At 39.3% G+C, this 22,501-nt stretch overlaps 1 protein-coding gene across 1 annotated transcript in view; it reads left to right on the top strand.

The window, feature by feature from the left end:
* The window catches only part of Arl8 (ADP-ribosylation factor-like protein 8), a 78,562-nt gene that overhangs the window by 11,004 nt on the left and 45,057 nt on the right, over window positions 1–22,501 (top strand). The window contains exon 2 of the mRNA XM_067137427.2: window positions 5,052–5,206. Within this exon, the coding sequence (XP_066993528.1) occupies window positions 5,052–5,206 (155 nt within the window). The remainder of the gene's footprint in view (window positions 1–5,051; window positions 5,207–22,501) is intronic.

Consider the following 22,501-nt stretch of genomic DNA (forward strand, 5'->3'; position numbering starts at 1 on the left):
TCGTTCTGTCAGCCTTCTTGGTATGCTTGTGTGAGGAATGGAATCAATTCTGTCTTCATTTTTGAATCGTCTGATTATATCTCTAACTATTTTTCTGCTATGTTAAGCTCTGTGATATCTTTCTATGCGATTTACCTCGAGCATGATGGAATATCACGAGCTGGGGGTTCTTCAAACGTGGTATTGTGTTGTATTTTGCACCCTATTTGATACCTGTCCGCAACACTGCAGCAAATGACTTCGGCACGACGTGTCTTGCGGCACCGCATTTCTGAACTGAAAGTTTTGCAACGCTGTCTGCCCTGTCTCTGTCAATGAACACAACGGCAATCCTGGCCTTTCCGGGTGACCGAATATTTTTGAGGCGTGTCATTTCACCCATGTGAGCAATATCCTTTGTTTTACAGCATAATGTAAATCAATGCTCCATGATTCCTCTTCGGCATAAGCAACCACATGTAGTTCCATTACTTAGACACACTTGGTTTCACTTCCTGCTCATGGGTGCGTTATTGTCATCACTTTTTCGCGGATTTTATCAGTGGCCGAATATTTATGGGAGTGACTGTATGTGTTCGATTATGATATGACTTTGTGCCTGACAGTGTTTAAAAACTAGCTCATTTAACCGTTCTCCGCTATTCATAAACATTATAAGACTTTGCCTAACACTGCGTGTGCCATACTGCCGCTCAGAAAATTACGCACTGTTTTCTTTTAAGTGACTTACATTTTACTTCTTCTGAATTTTACAGTGTCTACCCCCGTTCATTTTTATATTGCCCCTTCTACTGATCCGAAGTGTACTCGATCTTTTATCTCCTTTTCCTGTGCATTGTTTTTCATGTTTTAATCGGCTGATGATGACCTGGACTAGGGTCGAAACCGGTACCACTTCTACTTATTATTAAATAAGAATGTAATTCTTTACATTTCTTATTCTTTTGTATTGAATAGGTTGAATCTCTTTATCAATTATTTCAATTTTAACTGTAATAAACATTATTCTCAAAGACCTGCAACTGTTGCTGCTCTTTATTGGTTATACTCCATATCTCAGAACCATACAGAAGTACTGGTCAAATAATTGTGTTGTAGATAATCATTATTGCATTCCTTGGTAAAAACTTTCAGCCTAATATAGGACTCGTAGAGTAAAATGCCTTATTTGCATTCTTAATTCTAGCTTGGTGTTCCTGTTGCCTTTGGTTTTGCTCATCGATTAATACACCAAGGAATATAAACTCCTCTACTCTTTTTAATATATATTTCCCAATCTTCAAAGGCAATCTGTCAACCTCCTCATGATTCAGTCTCTGTACAACCATGTAATGTGTCTTTTTATCATTTACCCGTAAGCTAATTTTTGCTTCCATTTCCTCTAGTTCCACAAATAACTGCCTAATTTCTAATTCATTTTGGCCATTAAGAACAATATCATCTGCATATGTAAGGACTTAATGTTGTCTCCCCAATAAGATGCCAGCAGGTACAAGAGCTAATTTCATGATAATCTTCTCCAGTGAAATATTGAATAGAAGAGGAGATTAGTGCATCCCCTTGTCTCATACCAGTTTTATTCTGGAAGGAACTTGATTTTCTGTCCATGAGCAAAACACAGCTAACATTACCATCCATACACAGCTTGCACATGTTAATTAATTTTATGGGAAAGCCGTACTCCATCGTGATGTTCCACAGCCCTTCTCTATGGATTGAATCATACGCTTTGAAGAAATCTATAAAGAGATAATGAACCGACTCCTTGTGTTTCCACACCTTATCATTAATAGTCTTAATTGCAAATATGTTATCTGCAGTGGATCTATTACTGTTCTGATAGTCCCCAATAACATTTTCAGCAAATGGTTTTAAATGCTGTCAAAGAATAAAAGACAGAATTTTGTAGGCCATGTTTACAAGAGATATGCCACAATAATTTTGAAGTCTGTGACTTACATGGGGTTTTCAATTTAATTTAAACAGAAGCAATTATCATATTGTGATCAGATCCTATCTCAACTCCTCTGTAAACTCTTATATCAGTTATGGAGCTTCTGTGCCTGTTATCAATTGGTACATGATCTATCTACTTGGCAGTCTTACCGTCACATGAATACCATGTTTCCTTATGTATTTTTTTATGTGGGAAAGTGGTACTCCGCATATTCATGTTTGTGGATGTAGCGAAATTGATTAGTCTAATGATATTATCATTGCTTTCGTCATGCAGACTTTCCCTTTCTATTGTTGGCACAAAAATTTCTTCCTTTCCAACTTTCGCATTGAAATCGCCCAAAATCATTTTAACATCATGTCTATTCCACAGTTCTGACAAATCCTCATAAAAGGAGTTTTTAACGTGATCATCCTTGTCGTTTGTGGGGGCATGGCATTTCACCAGTGATATGTTGAACCATTTAGAATGTACCCTCAAATATTTTAGTCTTTCATTCACATGTTCAAAGAACAGCACTGGCATTGATAATATCAGAGTAGAACAGATCAAGAAATTCGGCAGGACTACTCTGCAATGGCTGCTTACAATGATTAATGAGTGTGTATCTAAGCTTTATATTCCCAAGCTCTGGAGAAAAGCTCGAGTGGTTGCACTACTTAAGCCTGGTAAGGAGCCAAACGATCCTAAAAACTTTCTTCCAGTATCATTGTTATGTCATTGTTTCAAGATCTTTGAGCGCCTTATCCTTAACCGAATTAGTGGCATCCTCAAAGGAAAGTTCATTCCTCGACAAGCTGGTTTTCGACCTGGAAAGTCATGCTGCAGTCAAATCTTGAACCTTACTCAACACATCGAGGATGGTTTTGAACAGCGTAAGGTAACTGTAGTTGCCTTTGTTGACTTAACAGCTGCCTACGACACCATCAACCAGAGGAAGTTACTGAGGAAAATTTACCAGCTCACTAATGATTATCAACTAACATCTCTTATTGGCATTTTCCTGCAGAATAGAAGATTCCAAGTCTCTCTCCATGGTAAGAAGAGCAGATGGCGTGTACAAAAGAACGGTTTACCTCAAGGCAGTGTGTTAGCCCCTGTGCTCTTTAACATTTACACGAATGATCAGCCCATAATGGAACATACCAGGCTTTTCATCTATGCCGACGATACTACAGTGGCTGCCCAAGGAAAGACATTTGAAGATGTGGAGGGAAAGTTGACTTCTGCACTAGATACTCTTGGCTCTTACTGTGAAGGCAATCATCTAAAGCCAAATCCCAACAAGACTCAGGTGTGCACATTTCATTTAAGGAATAGAGAAGCTCTGCGGGAACTGGACATTATATGGCAAGGCAAACGACTAGAACATTGTCCAACACCTGTGTATCTAGGTGTTACTCTTGACCGAACACTGTCCTTCGAAACATTGCCACAACACCAGGCTGAAAGTTAGTTCACGGAACAATATTTTGAGAAAGCTCACAGCCACCACCTGGGGAGCAAGCCCTCGCGTCCTGAGAACCTCTGCTCTTGCTTTGTGTGTGTCTACTGCAGAGTATGCTTCACCTGTGTGGAGTGCATCCACTCACACCAAGCAGGTTGACATTGCAATCAATGAGACCGTACGAATCTTGTCAGGATGTCTGAAGCCAACTCCAGTTGACAAACTCTACCCGATTGTTGGAATAGCTCCCCCCACTATCAAAAGGGCTGTTGCTGCTGATGCAGAGAGGACAAAGCAGACTAATGATTCTCGCCACCCACTGCATGGTCACCAAGCTGTAGTCTGTCGACTGAAGTCGAAAAAGAGCTTCATCACCAGGACTCAACCACTGGTAGGAACATCTGAGTCTAACCGCATCACCAGGTGGAAGAGCATGTTGCCGCCTGATACTCCTGCAAAGGAAGAGCTAGCTCCAGGAAATGACCTGCCCTACCCTATTTGGAGATCACTTAATCGTCTTAGGGTGGGCGTACCTCTTTGCAAGACCAACATGCAAAAATGGGCCATACTTCCAGCTGATGGAGATGCATCCTGCGAGTGTGGTATAACACAAGATCCGAACCACCTGCTCATCTGTCCCCTACTAGAACATTCCTGCACTACACAGGACCTGATCGAGGCGAACAACAAGGCCATCGGAGTTGCTACATTTTGGAAATGCTGACTGGACACGGAATGATGATGACTATTGAATTTTGGACACAAAATGCAGTACCAAATTCGTGGGGTCCAGTTTCTGTACAAGTCTTAAAATTATTATTATTATTATTATTATTATTATTATTATTATTATTATTATTATTACATTTTGAATTCTGGACAGTGGATGATTTTGGACTTTTAAATTACATTAAATTACTTTTAATTACATTTCGTCTCATTTCATACCATTAGGGGCTAATGACCTAGATGTTAGGCTCCTTTATTATTATTATTATTATTATTATTATTATTATTATTATTATTATTATTATTATTATATAAAACATTGATTGCTTTTCATTTACCTCCATGACAAATTATATAGGATACATGAGGAGCATCGTTTCAAAACATATTAAATGTATTCTAGGTCAGAACATGATGCGGTTTCTCGTCAATTATGATATGCTCTTTAATGCTGTTGAGTTAGATCAGGTCATTTCGTATTCTTTCCCATAGGAATTTAGTGTTGAAAAACATGATTTCTATCAAATCGTATTATGTGCACCAGAGTAAACAGTTCAAAACATTATGTTCACAATAAGATCTGTGCACTTTATAAGATTTTAAACGGTGCTGCTCATATGTTTCGCCTACTGGTGTTAATGGATTTCTTTGTTTGGTTCAATGGTTCGAGCTAATTCGGAGAACTTCATACTGCCTGATAATTGTGCCTGTATATTGTAGCAGGCCTAAGCTATATCTCATGAATAAGTGTTTTATGGACTTGAATGTACTACTAGAAATATAAGTTTATTGTTGCTTGAAATTGTTCAGTGGGATGTGAACATTAATTTCCTCATGTTATAGTAGACTATGCAAACAGTGACTTTTTTTTTTCAATCTTGATGATTATCTGTATGTATGTTTTGGTTATCTTTACAGTCTGGTCAATTTAGTGAAGACATGATTCCTACAGTAGGATTTAATATGAGAAAAATTACCAAGGGAAACGTGACAATTAAAGTTTGGGACATTGGAGGCCAACCTCGATTCAGATCAATGTGGGAGAGATACTGCCGAGGTGTTAATGCAATTGTGTGAGTATTGCATAAGTATATTAATTTAATTTGAAATATATATACTCATATTAATGTATCCATCGCCATTGCATAACGGTTAGCACTATTAGCTGCTGTCCTACGAGGCCAACGTTCGAATGCTGGCACTACCAGAAGTGTAAGATTCAAAGGAGGACTGATATTTAGTTGAAAATGTATATGCAGCTCACCTTCACTGGGGATGCACCTGAAAAGAGCTGCACCACCTCGGGATGAGGACACAAATTTACTCTCTATTTATAAAACGTATTTTTACACTTCAAACTAGAAAATTAATGTACATGGAGATAGGTTGATTATTGTTATTTGGGTGTCTGGAGCATCTCAGTTATAATGATGATCATAAAAATATTCAAGGTAGTCACTGCTTTCTTGATCACATCCTCTGTCTTTCTGCTATGTGTTTCATGAGATAACAATCTTCTTTAAGTAGTTGTGCTCCCACAACACTCCTTCAAGCCAGTTAAATAAGACTATAGACAGCTGAACAGCTACTTAAGAAGACTGTTGTCTTAACATGCACAATTAACATCTTTAACAGTCTATCAGTTTTACTTTATCTTATCCTCCAATAGGAGTATTCAAGGAAACACATTTCTATTTCATTATAAAGAATGAGCTGTTTATTGCTCTACCCTCAACAGGTTTTGGGTGCATTGACTCAGTGTTCCGGAGAGTGTAATGTTGTGAACTTGTGACATGCAGCTTGATACTACGATTTTAACCAAGGACATTCTAATAATTTTATGTTAGACAAACACCTACATTGATATCCTCTTTTTACGATTTGTAAAAACAATCAGGATCCTGATTATTCACTTTACAGGTTTGAGTTTGAGGCGGATGATGCCCTTAATATGGGCGAAACATGTCCCTTGTAACTTTTTATGATAAGATTTAATTCTTAATATACTAGATCTCTTTGTATTGAATAGGTGGATATTAAAAGTAACACTTGTAACATACTTTGTATTTACGTACATTTCAGTACGGACTTAACATGAGAATTATAATGTGCAATTAACCCAGGTAATCAAGAGTTTGCTGTATAGAAAAAAATTACATTCATCTCAGCAGTGCACAGTATAACAACGTGCACATTCAAATGTTCAAATTTGTCAACCAACTGTCATTTGTTCTGGGAAAGCTCCTTTCAATGTCTCAACGTCACGGGTGCATACTGGGATGTCAAGACACTGCAGTTAAATTGTGGGTCATCTTCTCCAGTAGAAGTTTCACTATCCTGTAGTACAGGGCTTCTCAAATGCCCAAAATCTCACACGTGCAAACCGAGGCGCAGAGACTCTGTGCACAGTAATCGGTACGACTCGGCTCAACTCAGCTTGACTCGGATGGTGTAGTGAGCTGAGAGCGACGAAGTGTTCGTTGATAGATGGCTTGTTTATCAGTGAAATAGATAAGCGCAAGACAACAGCATAATAAACGAGCAACCTGTTTCGAAGAAAACAAAGACTTCTGAAAGTCCATTTCAATCGAACTGGGAACTTTCGTATTTCTTTTGTCAGTTGCGACAATAAAGCCAAATGCTTAATTTGTAGGACAATACTTATGTGATCACCAAAAAGATCTCTTTTCCAATACAAAGGCTTTGCTCAAATTCTATGAGAATTTGTCGAAGAAAGATTTTCCTAAGCTGCATCGAGAAGCTGCTAAGATTATTTCCACCGAGCTCGATAGCTGCAGTCGCTTAAGTGCGGCCAGTATCCAGTAATCGGGAGATAGTGGGTTCGAGCCCCACTGTCGGCAGCCCTGAAGATGGTTTTCCGTGGTTTCCCATTTTCACACCAGGCAAATGCTGGGGTTACACCTTAATTAAGGCCACGGCCACTTCCTTCCAGTTCCTAGACCTTTCCTATCCCATCGTCGCCATAAGACATATCTGTGTCGGTGCGTCGTAAAGCAAAAAAAAAGGATTATTTCTATGTTTGGTTCCACACACATATGTGAAATGTATTTTACCCTGTTTTGACTTGTACGAAACTAGATTGCGTGCAAGTAGGCCTATTTCTGATTGTAATTTAAAGAATTGTCAGCCGGTCCCTTGTTCCAGGCATAACTGGTATCATTGCAAAGATAAAGGAAAAGAAGAGCTAGAGAAGACAAATTGTCTGCTCAAACCAAATTGAAAGAAGAGTGTTTTGACACCGGTAACATTGTCCCATACAACAGTGGAGCCTCCCTTGACATTTTAATTTAAACTGTCTACATCAGGAAAATTCTGTCGTATTTCCTCAGCTGGTCTGTGCAAGTCATGAATAAGGCAAGTTAGGTGCACAATTTCTGGGAAGAGAACTTTAGGCCATTTTTCAGCTTTTACCACGAACAGCGCAGCATTCATGACTGGCAATAAGACTTGTTCCACCTTAACTTCACTACTCCACAGCAATCTCATAGTACTATCAAAAAGATTTGCTGTTACGTAATGGTTGACAACATCCAGCAATTCACAATGTAGTAAAAATACACCACCAGGACAATCAGGAAAGAGAGTTCCAACAACATTGACAAAATATCTTTCACAAGCATCTGTGCTCTCATCAACAGACATCCAAATCTTATTGTAACCTACACTGTCTCTGATTCTGGTTCCAGTGCCGTTTGGAAACAGGAAGGTAAACATTTTTGCCTCTTTTGCTTCTTCTGGAATCTCTTGTGTCATATACTTGAGCATAAAGTTTCTGAAGTGTTCATTGTTAACTTTATTGAGAGGAATGTTGCCAGCTACCATCATCTCATAGAGGTCTTTTGAAAACTCAAACTGTGGACAAAGGTGTAGCTACATTGAATTAAAGTACATGCCTATTTTATTGAGCGGATTGCGGATATGCACTCTTTTTTTTTTTTTTCTGTCTAGTAGAGTCGCTGTGTTGCTGGACATTAAAACACTTTATAGCACTTACTTTAACTTTGCATGCTTTGCAGAAGACTGTTTTTCTTTCGGTAGAGAATCATTCCTCCCTGAACTCTGCAATCCAGTTTCTTAACTGAACACTTTCACTACACTTTATTTAGGTATCCTTATATCATCTCCCACTGTTAATATAACTACTATGAAGCCTTGAAAATTATCTCTGTTGACATTTTAAAGAAAGGTGAGGGAAGAGGCGAATTCAGGTGCTATCTGAAGGGGTCATGAGCCTCAAGTTCTTTCCTGCGCTAGATGCATTGCTTGATCTAGAGACCTCCCAACCACCCCCTTCATCTGGTCAGTCCACTTTGCTGGAGCTCTTTTTTGTGTCCCTGTTCCTTGAACTTTGCCCTCTATGATCAGCTTTTCCATTGCTCTACTCCACCTTGATAATGTTGCCGAAGTATTTCGAAATAGGCCTGGCTAATCTTCTTCATGAGCCTATCCTTGATGTTGAGCTCTTCTAGGACAGAAGCCTTCGTCCGGTGCTCAGTCCAGGATACTCGTAGAACTCAGTAGTACACCCACATTTCCATCACTTCAATATTCCTCCTGTCTTCTTCTTCTTTTGCTACCGCTTTTTTCCCTCACCTGTGGGGTCATGGGTGCGAACCAAGGCGCACATGTGAATTTGGCCCTGTTTTCCGGCCGGATGCCCTTCCTGACGCCAACTCTGTATGGAGGGATGTAATCACTATTGCGTGTTTCTGTGGTGGTTGGTAGTGTGGTATGTTGTCTGAATATGATGAGGAGAGTGTTCGGACAGACACATATACCCAGTCCCCACGCCAGGAGAATTAATCAGAAGCGATTAAAATCCCCGACCCGGCCGGGAATCGAACTCGGGACTCTCTGAACCGAAGGCCAGTACGCTGACCATTCAGCCAACGAGTCGGACTCAATCTTCCTCCTGTCTGCTTTATTAATTATCCAGATTTCAGCTGCATAAATGGCGATGGGGAAAACCAAAGCATTTACCAGCCTGAGTTTGGTGCTGTTAGCGATGGCTCTGTTTTTCCAGATCTTGGTCAATTTTGCCATCACATTACCATTGCAAGGTGTCTCCCGATCTTATCTGAGCAGCCCCCATTGCTCATTATCAGGGCACTAAGATAAACATATCTGCTCACACCTCAAAGCCTCCTATTTGTCTCAGGTGTGGCATGTTGTTGTTTGCCCGGATCATGACCATGGCCTTTGTCTTGCCAATATTGATCTCTCTTCCACACTCCTTGCTGGCTCTTGTGAGCCAGTCCATTAGATAATCTCCATCTCCCTGGTGTTCGGTGCTGTGATGAGGGTATCGTCTTCATACCTCAAGTTGATGACCATCTTTCCTTCTATTCGAATACTCCTTTCCTAGTCTTCCAACACCTTCTTAGTGTGCTCTGAGCAGATGTTGTAGAGCAGAGGCGACAGAATGCAACCTTGTCTGATGCCAGCCTTGGTCTTAAATGGGCCTGGAAGAGTATCTTTGATGCGAACGTGGGACCTGTTACTGTAAAAGTGCCTTGTCTAGATTTTATGAGGTGTTCTGGAGTTCCCATGTCCCACAGTATATCCCAAAGAGCATCCCATCTTGCTTTGTCCAAAGCTTTCTTGAAGTTGACAAAGCATAGAAATATTGTGATGTTGATTCCCTGGCTTTTTCTATAATGTGATGTATATTCAAGGTCTCCTCTCTTGTGCCTATTCCTGGGACAAAGCCTCACTGTTCCTCTGTGATCTGTGGTAGTAGGAAATTCTTGAGCCACCCATTGATGCTGTGGAGGAGGGCCTTGCTGGTGTGTGTGGTATCAAGGTCACAATGCGGTAGTTGCTGCAATCGGTGGGTGCTCCTTCTTGTAGATGGGGATGAAGATTGACTGGCACCATTTGTCAGGTCACTTTCGCATCTCCCTGACCTTCCTGCATAGGTCTACAGCACGTCTACTCTAGTTTCTCCCATTACTTTGAGGGTTTCTAGCGTCATACTAGGTGATTTGTTCTACCAAAGAAGTCTTGTTGCATTTTCCACTTCTGATCTCATGATTGCTGGCTCTCTCTCTTCTGCTGGGGGTATTTTGGTTTCTTGTGGCTTGTGCTGTGTCATCCTTATAAAGTTTCGTGCAGCAACACCTCCACACTTGGGCTATCCTTTCAGGATCTATTTTCTTCTCTCCCATTTTCATCAAAGATGATTTGGATTGTCGCTTTGAACTCCCTGGACAAGTATTTCACTTTTCTGTAGAGCTCCCTTTGTTCATGTTGGTCAGTATGGTGTTCCAATTCTTGACACATGTTTCTGCATTGTCTTCATGGGTTTCCCATTCAGACCTGAGCATTCTTCTTTCTCCAACCAGTGTCAATGTGTCATTCCTCATCCTGTGCTTTCTCTTCATGACAGGAATCTGTTCACATTTCTTAGCTGCCTCTTCGATCTAGCTTTTGAACTGCTTTCACGACTCGTTGGCGTCTTCAGTTGCCTGAGGTAATTCCATGCTTTGGAGATGTAGTTGGAGTTCTGTTGGGTTTGAGACACAGATACTTGTTGCCTGCTTTTTCCTCCTGGTGTTTGAGCTCGCAGGTAGCATGAAAAGTTTGTGACCTGAGCCACAGTCAGCCCCCAGTTTGGCCTTGTTGTTCATGACAGATATTCTACACCTCCTGGTTCTTCTGCTTTTGTTGGGACTAGTCCAAGTCGATAGTCGGCATGGGTGGTGTTGGAATAGTGTGTTCGCAATCCCCAATCTGTGGCAAACTGCAGTAAGCAATCTGCACTTACATTTCTCTCAACCAAGTCCACATTGACCTACAATATCTCAGATGATGAGGATCATTCTTGTTGCAGCCTACTTTTGCATTAAAGTTCCCTTGGATATAGACAGGCTCCTTCATTAGAATTTTCTCAGTCTGCCATACTCCTGTTCTACCTCATAATGTGATGCATCCGAAGTAAAGTAGGCATGTAGATCTGCAGTACGTGAAAGTTTTCTGGTTTGGCTTCCACCGTCAGTTTTACTATTGTCGTTGATGGGCTTGTATGCCAAAAATGTACTTCGTCAGTCTTTTGTTCACCAAGACTGCCATTCCATTCCTGCCTGTGTCCTGCCCTCCTGAGATGGACACCATGTAGTTCTCTGCGGTTGAAGTGTCCCTGGACCTTCCAGTGTGTCTCAGCTGTGCCACATATGCCGATGTTCTCTCTCATCAGTTCTAGCTCCAAGATGTGGAGTTTCCCCGTCGGTAGTATAGTACTCGTCACGTAAGGTCATACACTAAAAAACAAATATTGTCACCCTATTCTCCTTTTTTTTTTTTTAATGGTCCATTACTGCTGCCAACGTGACTAGTTACATACAGGGCAATTCAAAATGATGGATCGGCTTTCATAAATTTCTTCTGTGAAATCTAATAAACATATCGTAATGGGAGACCTGTGCTAAGAACGGTAAACTCTCAAAGTTTTTTTTCAGTCATATCACAAGTGTTCTATGTGAGCACCTCGCGTAACACGAAATACATCAAGCCGATAGTCTATCTCCTGCCAAACCTTGTGTAGTGTGTTGCGATCAATCTCTGTGATGACTGCTGTGATGCGGGCACGAAGGTCGTCCAATGTTAGTGGAAGAGGTGGTACGCAGACATGATATGATCCTTTACGAAACCCCACAAGAAGAAATCACATGGGGTTAAGTCGGGGGAACGCGGTGGCCAAGGAATAAGAGTTCGATCCTCCTGAAATGCACGACCTATCCAGCGTTGTGCCAATGTCTCGTTGGGATGTCTCTGAATTTTGCCATGGTAATGTGGAGGGGCAGCATCTAGTTGAAGGATGAAATCTGTACTATCCTCTTCGAGCTGTGGCAAGAGCCATTGTTGCAGCATATCAAGAAAAACATTTCCTGTCCCAGTAGGTTCAGTGAAGAAAAAGGGTCCATAAACCTTCTCATGGGAAATGGCACAAAACACATTCACCTTGGGAGAATCACATTGGTGTTCCACAACTTGATGGGGATTAGAAGTTCCCCAGATCCTTAAGTTATGTCTATTGACACTCCCGGAAAGGTGAAAATCGCTTCATCACTGAAAATTACCTTTTCAGAGAACCCATCCTCTTCCATTAATGCGAGAAACTCAGCACAGAAGGATACTCAAGCAGCATAATCAGTGTCTTTTAAGGTCTGCACTAGTTGCAAGCGGTAGGGTTTAATTCGTAAACGTTTCCTCAGAATGCGCCAAACAGTTGCCTGTGGAAGTTCAAGTTGCCTCGCTGCCCAGTAGGTGGATTTCTGCAGACTCCGCACGAAACTGGTGCGAACAGGTTCCACCGTCTCTTCCCTGGTTGAAGGACAGCCAGTCGACTTTTGCTTACAGATGCAGCCCGTGTCTCTGAATTTTGCATACCACGCACGAATGGCTTTTCCAGTAGGTGGGTCTCTTCCATACCTGGTACGGAAATGCCATTGAACACTAATCACAGATTTGTTTACATGGTAATCAAGCACACAGAACGACTTCTGCTCTCCAGTCGCACCCATTTTCTTTACTCGCTTCCTGTGCGCTCATAACGGCTGAAAATGAAACCACGTGGGATGAAATCTAAGCTCAACTAAACTTTGAGAGTTTGCCTTTCTTTGCGCATATCTCACAGTATGATATGTTCATTAGATTTCATAGAATCAATTTATGAAATCAGGTCCATCATTTTGAATTGCCCTGTATTGAAATCACAGGACATAACCACCAACAAACCAACCTCAGTGAATCAATAATGGAGGTTCTCTTACCCAAATAAATGATCAGTCAAGATATTCATAATAGGAAACATGCATAATTTTCAAAAATATTATTTTTGAAAAGTACGCCAATGAAATAGTACGTAAACGTATTACGTTGTGGTAAGTTGCATTGTTTTCTACCATTAAAAAAATATTTAAAAGTGTCTTTCCGCAAGGAGAGTGAACCAGCCTCTGACGTAAGTGGCGCGCTGTGACTTCACGATTCAGTACTGCATGCAGCTCTACCAGCCATTGTGCATCAGCCTTTACTAAAAGCCGATTGTTTATTATTCGTGATCGCGAATAACTTCAGAATGACAGAAGAAAGGTTAAAACAGCACATTCAGACAATCTACCATGCGTAGATGTCATCATTCTTGAAAAATAGTGACTTTTGTGGCCGCAGAAATTCACGGATAAAAAGCAAGTTTGTAAGTGGCATCTTTTATATACGTGCAATGTACTGTAACTCATAGTATTAGGATAACAACAAACCTGGATTGAAATCATATCACTTTCAACTTTTCCTTCTAGACTGATTCCCATATTAAAGAATAACATTACATTTTCGGGCTTTCAGCATTAGTAAAGTAAGAAATCGGATTTCGGCACTAATATAAACATATAGGTAGCATTATAGTACTAGTCCGCCTCTGTGGTGTAGTGGTTAATGTGATTAGCTGCCACCCCCGAGGCCCGGTTTCGATTCCCGGCTCTACCATGAAAGTTGAAAACAAATAGTACAAGGGCTGGAACGGGGTCTACTCAGCCTCGGGAGGTCAACTGAGTAGAGGGGTTTCGAATCCCACCTCACCCATCCTCGAAGTGGTTTTTCGTATTTTCCCACTTCTCCTCCAGGCACCTAAGGCCACGACCGTTTCCTTCCCTCTTCCTTGTCTATCCCTTTCGATCTTCCCATCCTCCAACAAGGCCCGTTGAGCATAGCAGGTGAGGCCGCCTGGGCGAGGTAATGGCCCTCCTCACCAGTTGTATCACCATACCCAAAGTCTCACGCTCCAGGACACTGCCCTTGAAGCGGTAGAGGTGAAATTCCTCGCTGAGTCCGAGGGAAAACCAACCCTGAAGGATAAACTGATTAAGAAAGAAAGAAGGAAAGAAAGAAAGAAAGATCATAGTACTATAGGTCTATAATCTATCATTTCTGAAAAAATATATATTTATGGTTGGGGCAACTGGCCTACCCACTTCCGGGGCCTATGAAAGAGAAACATTAAATATCTTGGTGGAGGGAAAAAGTCAAACATGATAAAGATAAAGATAAATATGACCATCTAGTTTTCACAAGTCGGGCTGAGTGGTTCAGACGGTTGAAGTGCTGGCCTTCTGACCCCAACTTGGCATGTTGGATCCTGGTTCAGTCTAGTGGTAGTTGAAGGTGCTCAAATATGTCAGTCCCGTGTCGGTAGATTTACTGGCACGTAAAAGAACTCCTGCAGGACTATATTCCTGCACATCGGCATCTCCGAAAACCGTAAAAGTAGTTAGCAGAGCGTAAAGCCAATAACATTAATTACATTTGGCTTTTAACAAGCTGAGCATATCACCCAAGAAAAGTCTCTTGGTGACATTTTAGTCGTTCAATACAGGAATGTCTTTGGGTGCTGTGACTTTTACTTTTTTGCTATTTGCTTTACGTTGCACCGTCACAGATAGGTCTTATGGCGATGATGGGACAGGAAAGGCCTAGGAATGGGAAGGAAGCAGCCGTGGCCTTAATTAAGGTACAGCCCCAGCATTTGCATGGTGTGAAAATGGGAAACCACGGAAAACCATCTTCAGGGCTGCCGGCAGTGGGGTTCGAACCCACTATCTCCTGGATGCGAGCTCACAGCTGCGCGCTCCTAACCATACGGCCAATTCGCCCGGTATTTTTACCCTTCGGCTTGGCTTTTATAATCTAAAACTTAGGCTAAGTTGGATAATATTTTAAACACCAACATCACTATTTTCACCTGTGTGCAATTATGTTAGTTATTTCATTAATATTATAATTATTATAATTGAGCATTGTTACTTTAGAAGACCCCAACAGACAAGCATTGATTGTGTGTAGAGATATACATTTGTTAAATTCACGTTGTTTTCTTTCATGATGTACACGCCTATTTTTATTATATTATATTTAGCTATAGCCTAAATTTCTTTACAAATGTAAGCTCTTCAATAAAGACATAAATAACTGTCGCATGCCAAGATAAATTGGTATAATTAGAGCTGTCAATATGATTGATAACCAGTTTGATTTATTACCTTAACATGGATCACCCAAAACATAGGTTAGATTTGGAGAATACTTTAATAATCAGCATTAATTAATGCACTGTTTATTACTTTCATATTCCAAGGTGTAATTGAAGCATTTAATTAAAGCATCATACATTCAAATTTAAAGTTTTACCACTAGAACAGCTGACATGGAAAAGTGATTGAAAATTCAACTTACATTAAAATGATCTTCAAAAAAAAAACTGTAGACTTTTCCGATATATCACCAGCATTTCTCCGGCTGGCCAAAATCCATTTTTTTCTAGTTTTAGCGTCTTTGGAATATTTATAAACAATTTGTTTGGGATGGTATGCAATGTGCTATTGCACATCAAAACTATGCACCATTTATAGGTTTTCTGCCTCACTGTCTGCGCAGGATTAATTTTAAGTCTAAAATATACCACTCAAATTATTATCCAATGTATAGACCTTGAATTTAACTATACCAGACACTAACATAAAGTAGAAACACGCAAAGTGTATCCTGCTTCTCACAGCGCACTATGTGTTATTTCGTCTGCTAATTCAGTCAACGTGTACGATGACGTCAGACCAATGTGATCGCGTACTTGCGTCACGTGACATTTTCGTACTTTAATTTAGATTTTTATCATGTTTGGAGTTTTTATTTTTAAATTCTGATCACATTTTTGAATTCTGCATGAAATTTTGAATCAGATTAGCATATTTTTAATTAAAACCCCGGATCGTGCATGTTCCCTATTAAGTCGGTTTTCAAGCTCAATAAGTAATTAAGGAAATGCACACTCTGTCTTACCCTCACTTAATTTAATGTAATATATTTCTGCCTTTATTTTGATATACGCATTACTATAACCGTATTCTTTTGTGTTTGCCTGGTGTAAATAATTCAGCTTGCTTCTTGAAATTTGCTGTTATTTGTCGGACTTGCGTGAAACCACGCTGTAATAATACACACAAATATATTACATGTACAAATCAAATCAAAATCTCTTTATTTGCAAATGAGGTGTCTACCTCGGTGGCAAATGGTACACTAAAATACATTATTGTTAAACACTAAATATTAAATTAACAAGAGAAGAAAATTTTCCTATAATACAATACTATACAATTTACGCTAACAATTTTTTCTTTTAAACACACAGCTCATCCTGAATAAATTTATATTGTTTACAAAATTCTACTTATAATATCTCCTGTACTACTTACAAATATAGTCAACTGATATACAGTATGTGGAATTACTTCAAATGATACTATACAACTGGTATAAGATTAAACTTTACATTGCATTTATTTATTTATTTATTTATTATTATTATTATTATTTTTTTTTTATTATTATTTTTTTTTTTTAACATTCTGGAACCTATGTAGCATAACGACCTGCTGCATCTTAACCAGAGCCCCTTTTGCCACCACTTTTCAGAGTTCCTGAAGGGCCTTCACAGCTACCGTAGCGGTCCCAGGGCCCTCGAAGTCCCCACTGTACTTCACCCCTACAGGCAGTCCCCTACTTTGGCTGTCCAAACTCCTTAGACCAGGGGATGGAATTAATTTATTCACACACATTTTGTTATTTACAATAACCTGCACTGGTCGAATGCCCTCTAACACTTCATTTATTTTCTCTGTTGCTGTTTATTATCATCTTGAATATCTGTACAGATTTTGGAAAAGGATCAAACACTACCCCTGGTAAACTGTTCCACTCCTTCACACCCTTCCCAATGAATGAAAATTTACCCCAATCGCTTCTGCTAAAATTCCTTCTAATTTTATATTTGTGGTCTGTCCTGCTGATATAATTATTTTCCAACTGAAGCCTCTCACGGATATCTCCCCATGCTGCTTCTCCTGTATAGGCTCTATATAATCCTATAAGTCCAGCTTTCTCCCTTCTCTTAAAGTTTCCCACCCAAGTTCCTTTAACATTTCTGATACACTACTCTTTCTCCTGAAATCCCCTGTTACAAATCTTGTTGCTTTCCTCTGCACACTATCTATTTCTTTTATTAGGTATTCTTGGTGAGGATCCCAAGCACTGTTTACATATTCGAATAATGGACGAACCATACTTAAGTGACTTTTTTTCTTTTAATTCTTTATTGCATCCTTTAAGTAGCCTCATTATGACATGTAACGATCTGTATGCTTTCCCAACAATGTCCTCAACATGACCCTTCCAGTGCAAATTACTTTCAAATCTCACACCTAAGTATTTGCACTTGCCATCTTTTGGGATAACTACCTCATCCAAAGTATATTCAAATTCAGTTTTAAAGCTCCTGTTTGTAAAAGTTGTAACAGTTGATTTGCCTCCATTAACCTTCATATTATTTTCTTCAACCCATTGTTGGATACTTTCAATTTCTCTTTGTAATTCTGAACAATCCTCAATGTTATTTATTTCCCTATAAACAATTATGTCATCTTTATACAATCTTATTTTTGAAGTTATATTGTTTCCTAAATCATTTGCGTATATTAAGAAAAGTAATGGACCGATTATACTACGCTGTGCAATTCCCTTCCAAACTTTCTCTTCCTGCGATACATTATTTCCTACTTTGACTTTCTGAACCCTCGAATTTAGAAATGTTTTTATCCAACGTGTAACCCTTACGTCCAGTCCTATTCCCTCCAATTTCTTTAATAATATTCCATGTTCCACTCTATCAAAGGCTTTGGAAAGATCTATGGCTATGCAATCTAACTGACCTCCTGAATTGATCTAATATGTCCTACTGAAATCCCACCAGTTGTGCCTCACAAGAAAATTTCTTTCTAAATCCATACTGGCTCCTCATGAACCAATTTTTATCATCACATATCCCTCTGATGTACTTTGATATTAAACTCTCCAGTATTTTACAAACTATTCTGGTCAGGCTGATTGGTCTGTAGTTCTTTGGTTTTTTTTTAAATCACCTTTTCCTTTATAAATTGGTATTACTATAGATTCCTTCCATTCCTTTGGTATTACACTATTATTTATGACATAATGAAAGATAAATTTTAAATAAGGCACTATGTACCACCCCATTGTCTTTAATACCTCCCCAGTAATTTGATCACTTCCTGCTGCTTTTCCTTGCTGAAGCAGTTGGATTTCTCTGAAAATATCTTCATTTGTGAATGAGAAGCTTCTTGTTTCCCTCTGTGTCTCTCCATCTCTATCTTCTGTTTTGGTTTCCAACTTCTGACAGTCATTTACTGAATCTCTGAATTCCCTACTAAGTAGGTTTGCTTTTTCAGTATCTGTTAAATAGTGTTCACCCCCTTCTCCCACCATTGTAGGAATTTGGATTCCTTTTCCTTTTTGATTCCTGATATATGAATATAGCTTTTTCCATTTCCCTTTGTGGTCATTACCCTGTAAGTCGATAAGAATTCACAAAGGCTAATGTACCGTACCCAGGGGTTATAACCCTCTAGAACGATGCCTCCATTTCCTGATTAAACATCCGACTAACTCAGGGTTGGGCAGAGAAATGGGTTGATTGTCGAGGGTAAGTCTAAATGTCAAAGTTTATCACTTAACTATAAGTATATGACAGGAATAATGGAGGTTTATCTCGAATGAAACACCAATATGGGGTAAGATGAGTTTATTCCATAAAATAACCCCAAATCATACTAAAACAAAAGAAAAATCCAAATAATAAACCGATGAATGAAAATTATCAAAGCAATAAAATTAAAATACATATGGACAACAATCGTTAATTACTCAAAACAAATAAATGATAAAGTGAAAGTTCAAAATCATAACGTTAATATATTTGTGCGCTTCAAAATGACTTCACATGATTGTCCAATGTTCATGTTCATATTCGTATTCATGGAGCAGCACGATTTTATGTATCACCATAATACGGATTGAAATTCAGGGAAGTTGCCGCAAAAGTTACCATTAAACGAAAATTAAGACGCAATAGGACATGATATGAACTACGAAAAGTACTAGTGGCATTTACCTACGCTATATTTACAATAATCACAACATAATTAAAATATCTCACATATTTACATTGGATTAGGAAGGAGAAAACTTATATACTACACTGACTCGACGTGAAACATGGTTCACCAAAGGATCTAGTAAGGACTAGATTGACCACAAACACTCACTCAGCACTCGGACTGTTCCCCATTAAACAACAAGACAACATATCGAAACAACATGAAATTACACAAAACACCATCCTGTAAGAGGAAACAGATAATATACTTTAATAAACACGTGGAAAGCAATGGGCAACATTGCATTCCTCTGCTGCATTTGCACATCAGAAAGTGCCTTCATCTGTCCCGTATTTCCTGTTTTGCAGTGGGGGCTGAAAAGAAATGTTAAAACTCAATACTGCTCCGAGGACTTGGACACTGTTCTGACAAGATTGTATTACGGAAGCAACATCTCATTTCGCACTGTCTATATAAACATGGCTGATAAGCTAACTTGTAAGGCGAGCTCGTATTTCCACAACTGCTCGGAGATTCACATACACAATCGTACTTCTTGCCAGCATGCTACTAAATTCAACACACACATCATATTCACTGGCCTGACATTAATTTCCCATCAATTCTGATTCTCAATAATCTCTCAGAATACAATCGCAGGCCTACTCTCGCTGCACACAATTCTTATAGCATCATCAGGCATGCAATCGGCCTGCATAATCAACTTCATATATCAGCATGCATTAAATTCTCTTGTATATCTTACAATCTCATCAGCCTTTCTCATTATAAATCAGGGTTCGATCCCTCTCAAATCATTGTACGAAACAATTTACAACCCACATTAGAAGAATCTTTTCTAGTCAACGTTACATATACAGCTCCACACGTGTCACAGCTCCTGAAATACATGCGTCATGCCCCCTATCTGTTACTAATCTTTCTAAATGGAAATATAAAATTTAATTTCAACGCCACAAGTGTGTAACTCGGAAAGTGGATGATTTTGGCAATCTAATCCTTCTATCTCTAATATACAAAAAAAAAAAAACAAACAAACATAGGAATTAACCATAAGCTAAGTAACATGCATATTCACCAATAAAAGCAAAATAAGTCCTAACATCTCCTTCAATATCCCATCTAACTAATCGTAAAGTAAAAGAAAAATAGAAAAATCATGCGATCCCCTCCTATCCATATTTGCAGCATCACAAAGGTAAAATGAACACATGCCGTCAGGCAAAAATTGCATTAAAGGAAATCCCTACACTAAGCCTCACTAGTATTAATCATAATTCATATAACATGCCATTTACTTGAAAACATGCGCCTTATCTTGGCAACTCCCTCGACATCGGTAGCAGTTCACATCCCTGCTCCGGTAGTGCTCTACTCCATCTTCAACACGTTTTTAACACATGGAAACAATCTTCTTGATGAAAGTTCCTGTACACTGCAACACACAAAACATCTAGTAAATACCTCTTCACAGTTCTACGTGCACGTGCCGAATAAACCCTTGTCAGCTGTGAATTAAGCCAGCATTAATATAACAGCACAAACACACGTAAGATTCACTATATGAATGTTAGGTTTTAGATACAGTCATTTAGAGCGGCTCGCAGTTCGATATGAAAGTCCTTCGCGATATACGACTGACCCGTAAGTACAGTGCGGATGACCGTCTCTCCTTCAATCACCAGTCTGTGGCTGACATTACCGTCTATTACTTTAGAATAAAAATTTGCCTCATAGCGCAATTTGCAATTTATCACTGCACCCGTTTACTTATCACTCTTCACAAATAAATGCACTGTTTTTGGTCAAAAAGACCTTACACTGCCCACGTGGCAGTATTTGTACACAGATAAAAGAGCAGTATGGAACGATGTTCACTTCACGGTAACTCACACAATAAGAACGCTTCCAATGAGCAGGATGCTTAACCTTTTCATTGCTGAGATAAATTCTCTTTTGTAAAAGCCCTGTGCTGAATTATTTTTAATAATTAACTTCAATTCATAAAAGTCTTAAATAAGATGGGAAAAACCAGAGGGTTCTTGCCTGCTTTTCATATATTTTTATACTAAATATGGAAGATCCTAAACTGATTTTTCTAACACAAAATTAGCTATATGTTGCGCAGGAAATTCAAGGTTGTCCAACATAAAAGGTCAACAATTGAACAAAAATCAAACTAATAATTAAAAATAACAGTAAAAAGCTCAACTTACATGTTTCAGTGGCTACAGGTGGTCCTAGCTGTCCACTTCCAGGCACCGATATATAACTAAACAACTGAAGACAATAACTTCAGGGGTGTCTACAATGAGTAAAAATGTATCTAAATTTTACGGTAAAATATTATTCAAGATAAAACACCGTGAATGCATTAAAAAATCCTATACATCTTGGTTTGATATCAAAATAAAAAATGGTCCAGACCAGTTAAACAAGGGTTGTACAAAACTGGTAATTCCAAAACTGTAGGTAGCCTACTTTTTTTTTTTTCAAATCACATGTCTTCTTTGGAAGTGTTCATTCGCACAAAACAAGTTCATCTCCTCCAGTACCTTACTAGGGTATGGTAGTTTCCGAAGCAGGGGTGTACATAGAGTCCAACGTCGCATTTTTCTCACATATATCTACTTTCTTTCCTCTTTTACTCATCAAGCATGGTATTTGAACACACATGGCAGTACCTGGCAGGAAATCTTTTCTTTGGGGTGGGTGGTACAGGGGAAGGAAAATGTCTCTCTGTTAGTCTAAGCGGTTTGTCCCCGGCTGAAGGGCATCCTCTTTTGCTTGTAGGTCAGGGTTGGACAACTTCTATACTTTCATTTATAATCGGTGTCATCACTATCATAATTATTCTCGAAATCACTAAAATCGGAATATTCATCTTCCGATTCTAATATGGATAGCACTCTTACAACCTCGGATTTGGTAAGATCGCGCGCTTTGCTGGCGGTCGACATACTGTAGCTTACTCATCCCTGACGCGGGCCTCACTGCTAGCTTGCACGCCGGATATAACGCAGAGCAGCTCGTAAAGCAGAGTGTCATATTTATCTCAATAACTCATGAATGAATCAACAGATTGTCATTTTATAAGCTCCTATGTACAGCAGAGAGATGCATGTATCCGCCCACGGAGTTTGAATGACGTCTTATGTCAACATTGGGAGTATTGCGTTGATAAAGTCAGAAGAATGTCACGCTCGCAATATTACGGGCCAGCAGAGCAGCGGTCACTCTCCGCACTCACAATATTGCGAGCGCAGCAATGTAAAGTTTAAGTAATACAGCCAACGCCGTTGTAGCTACAGGGATTCCCGTATG

Source organism: Anabrus simplex, chromosome 1 (assembly GCF_040414725.1).
Source record: "Anabrus simplex isolate iqAnaSimp1 chromosome 1, ASM4041472v1, whole genome shotgun sequence".
NCBI classification, from domain to species: Eukaryota; Metazoa; Arthropoda; class Insecta; order Orthoptera; family Tettigoniidae; genus Anabrus; species Anabrus simplex.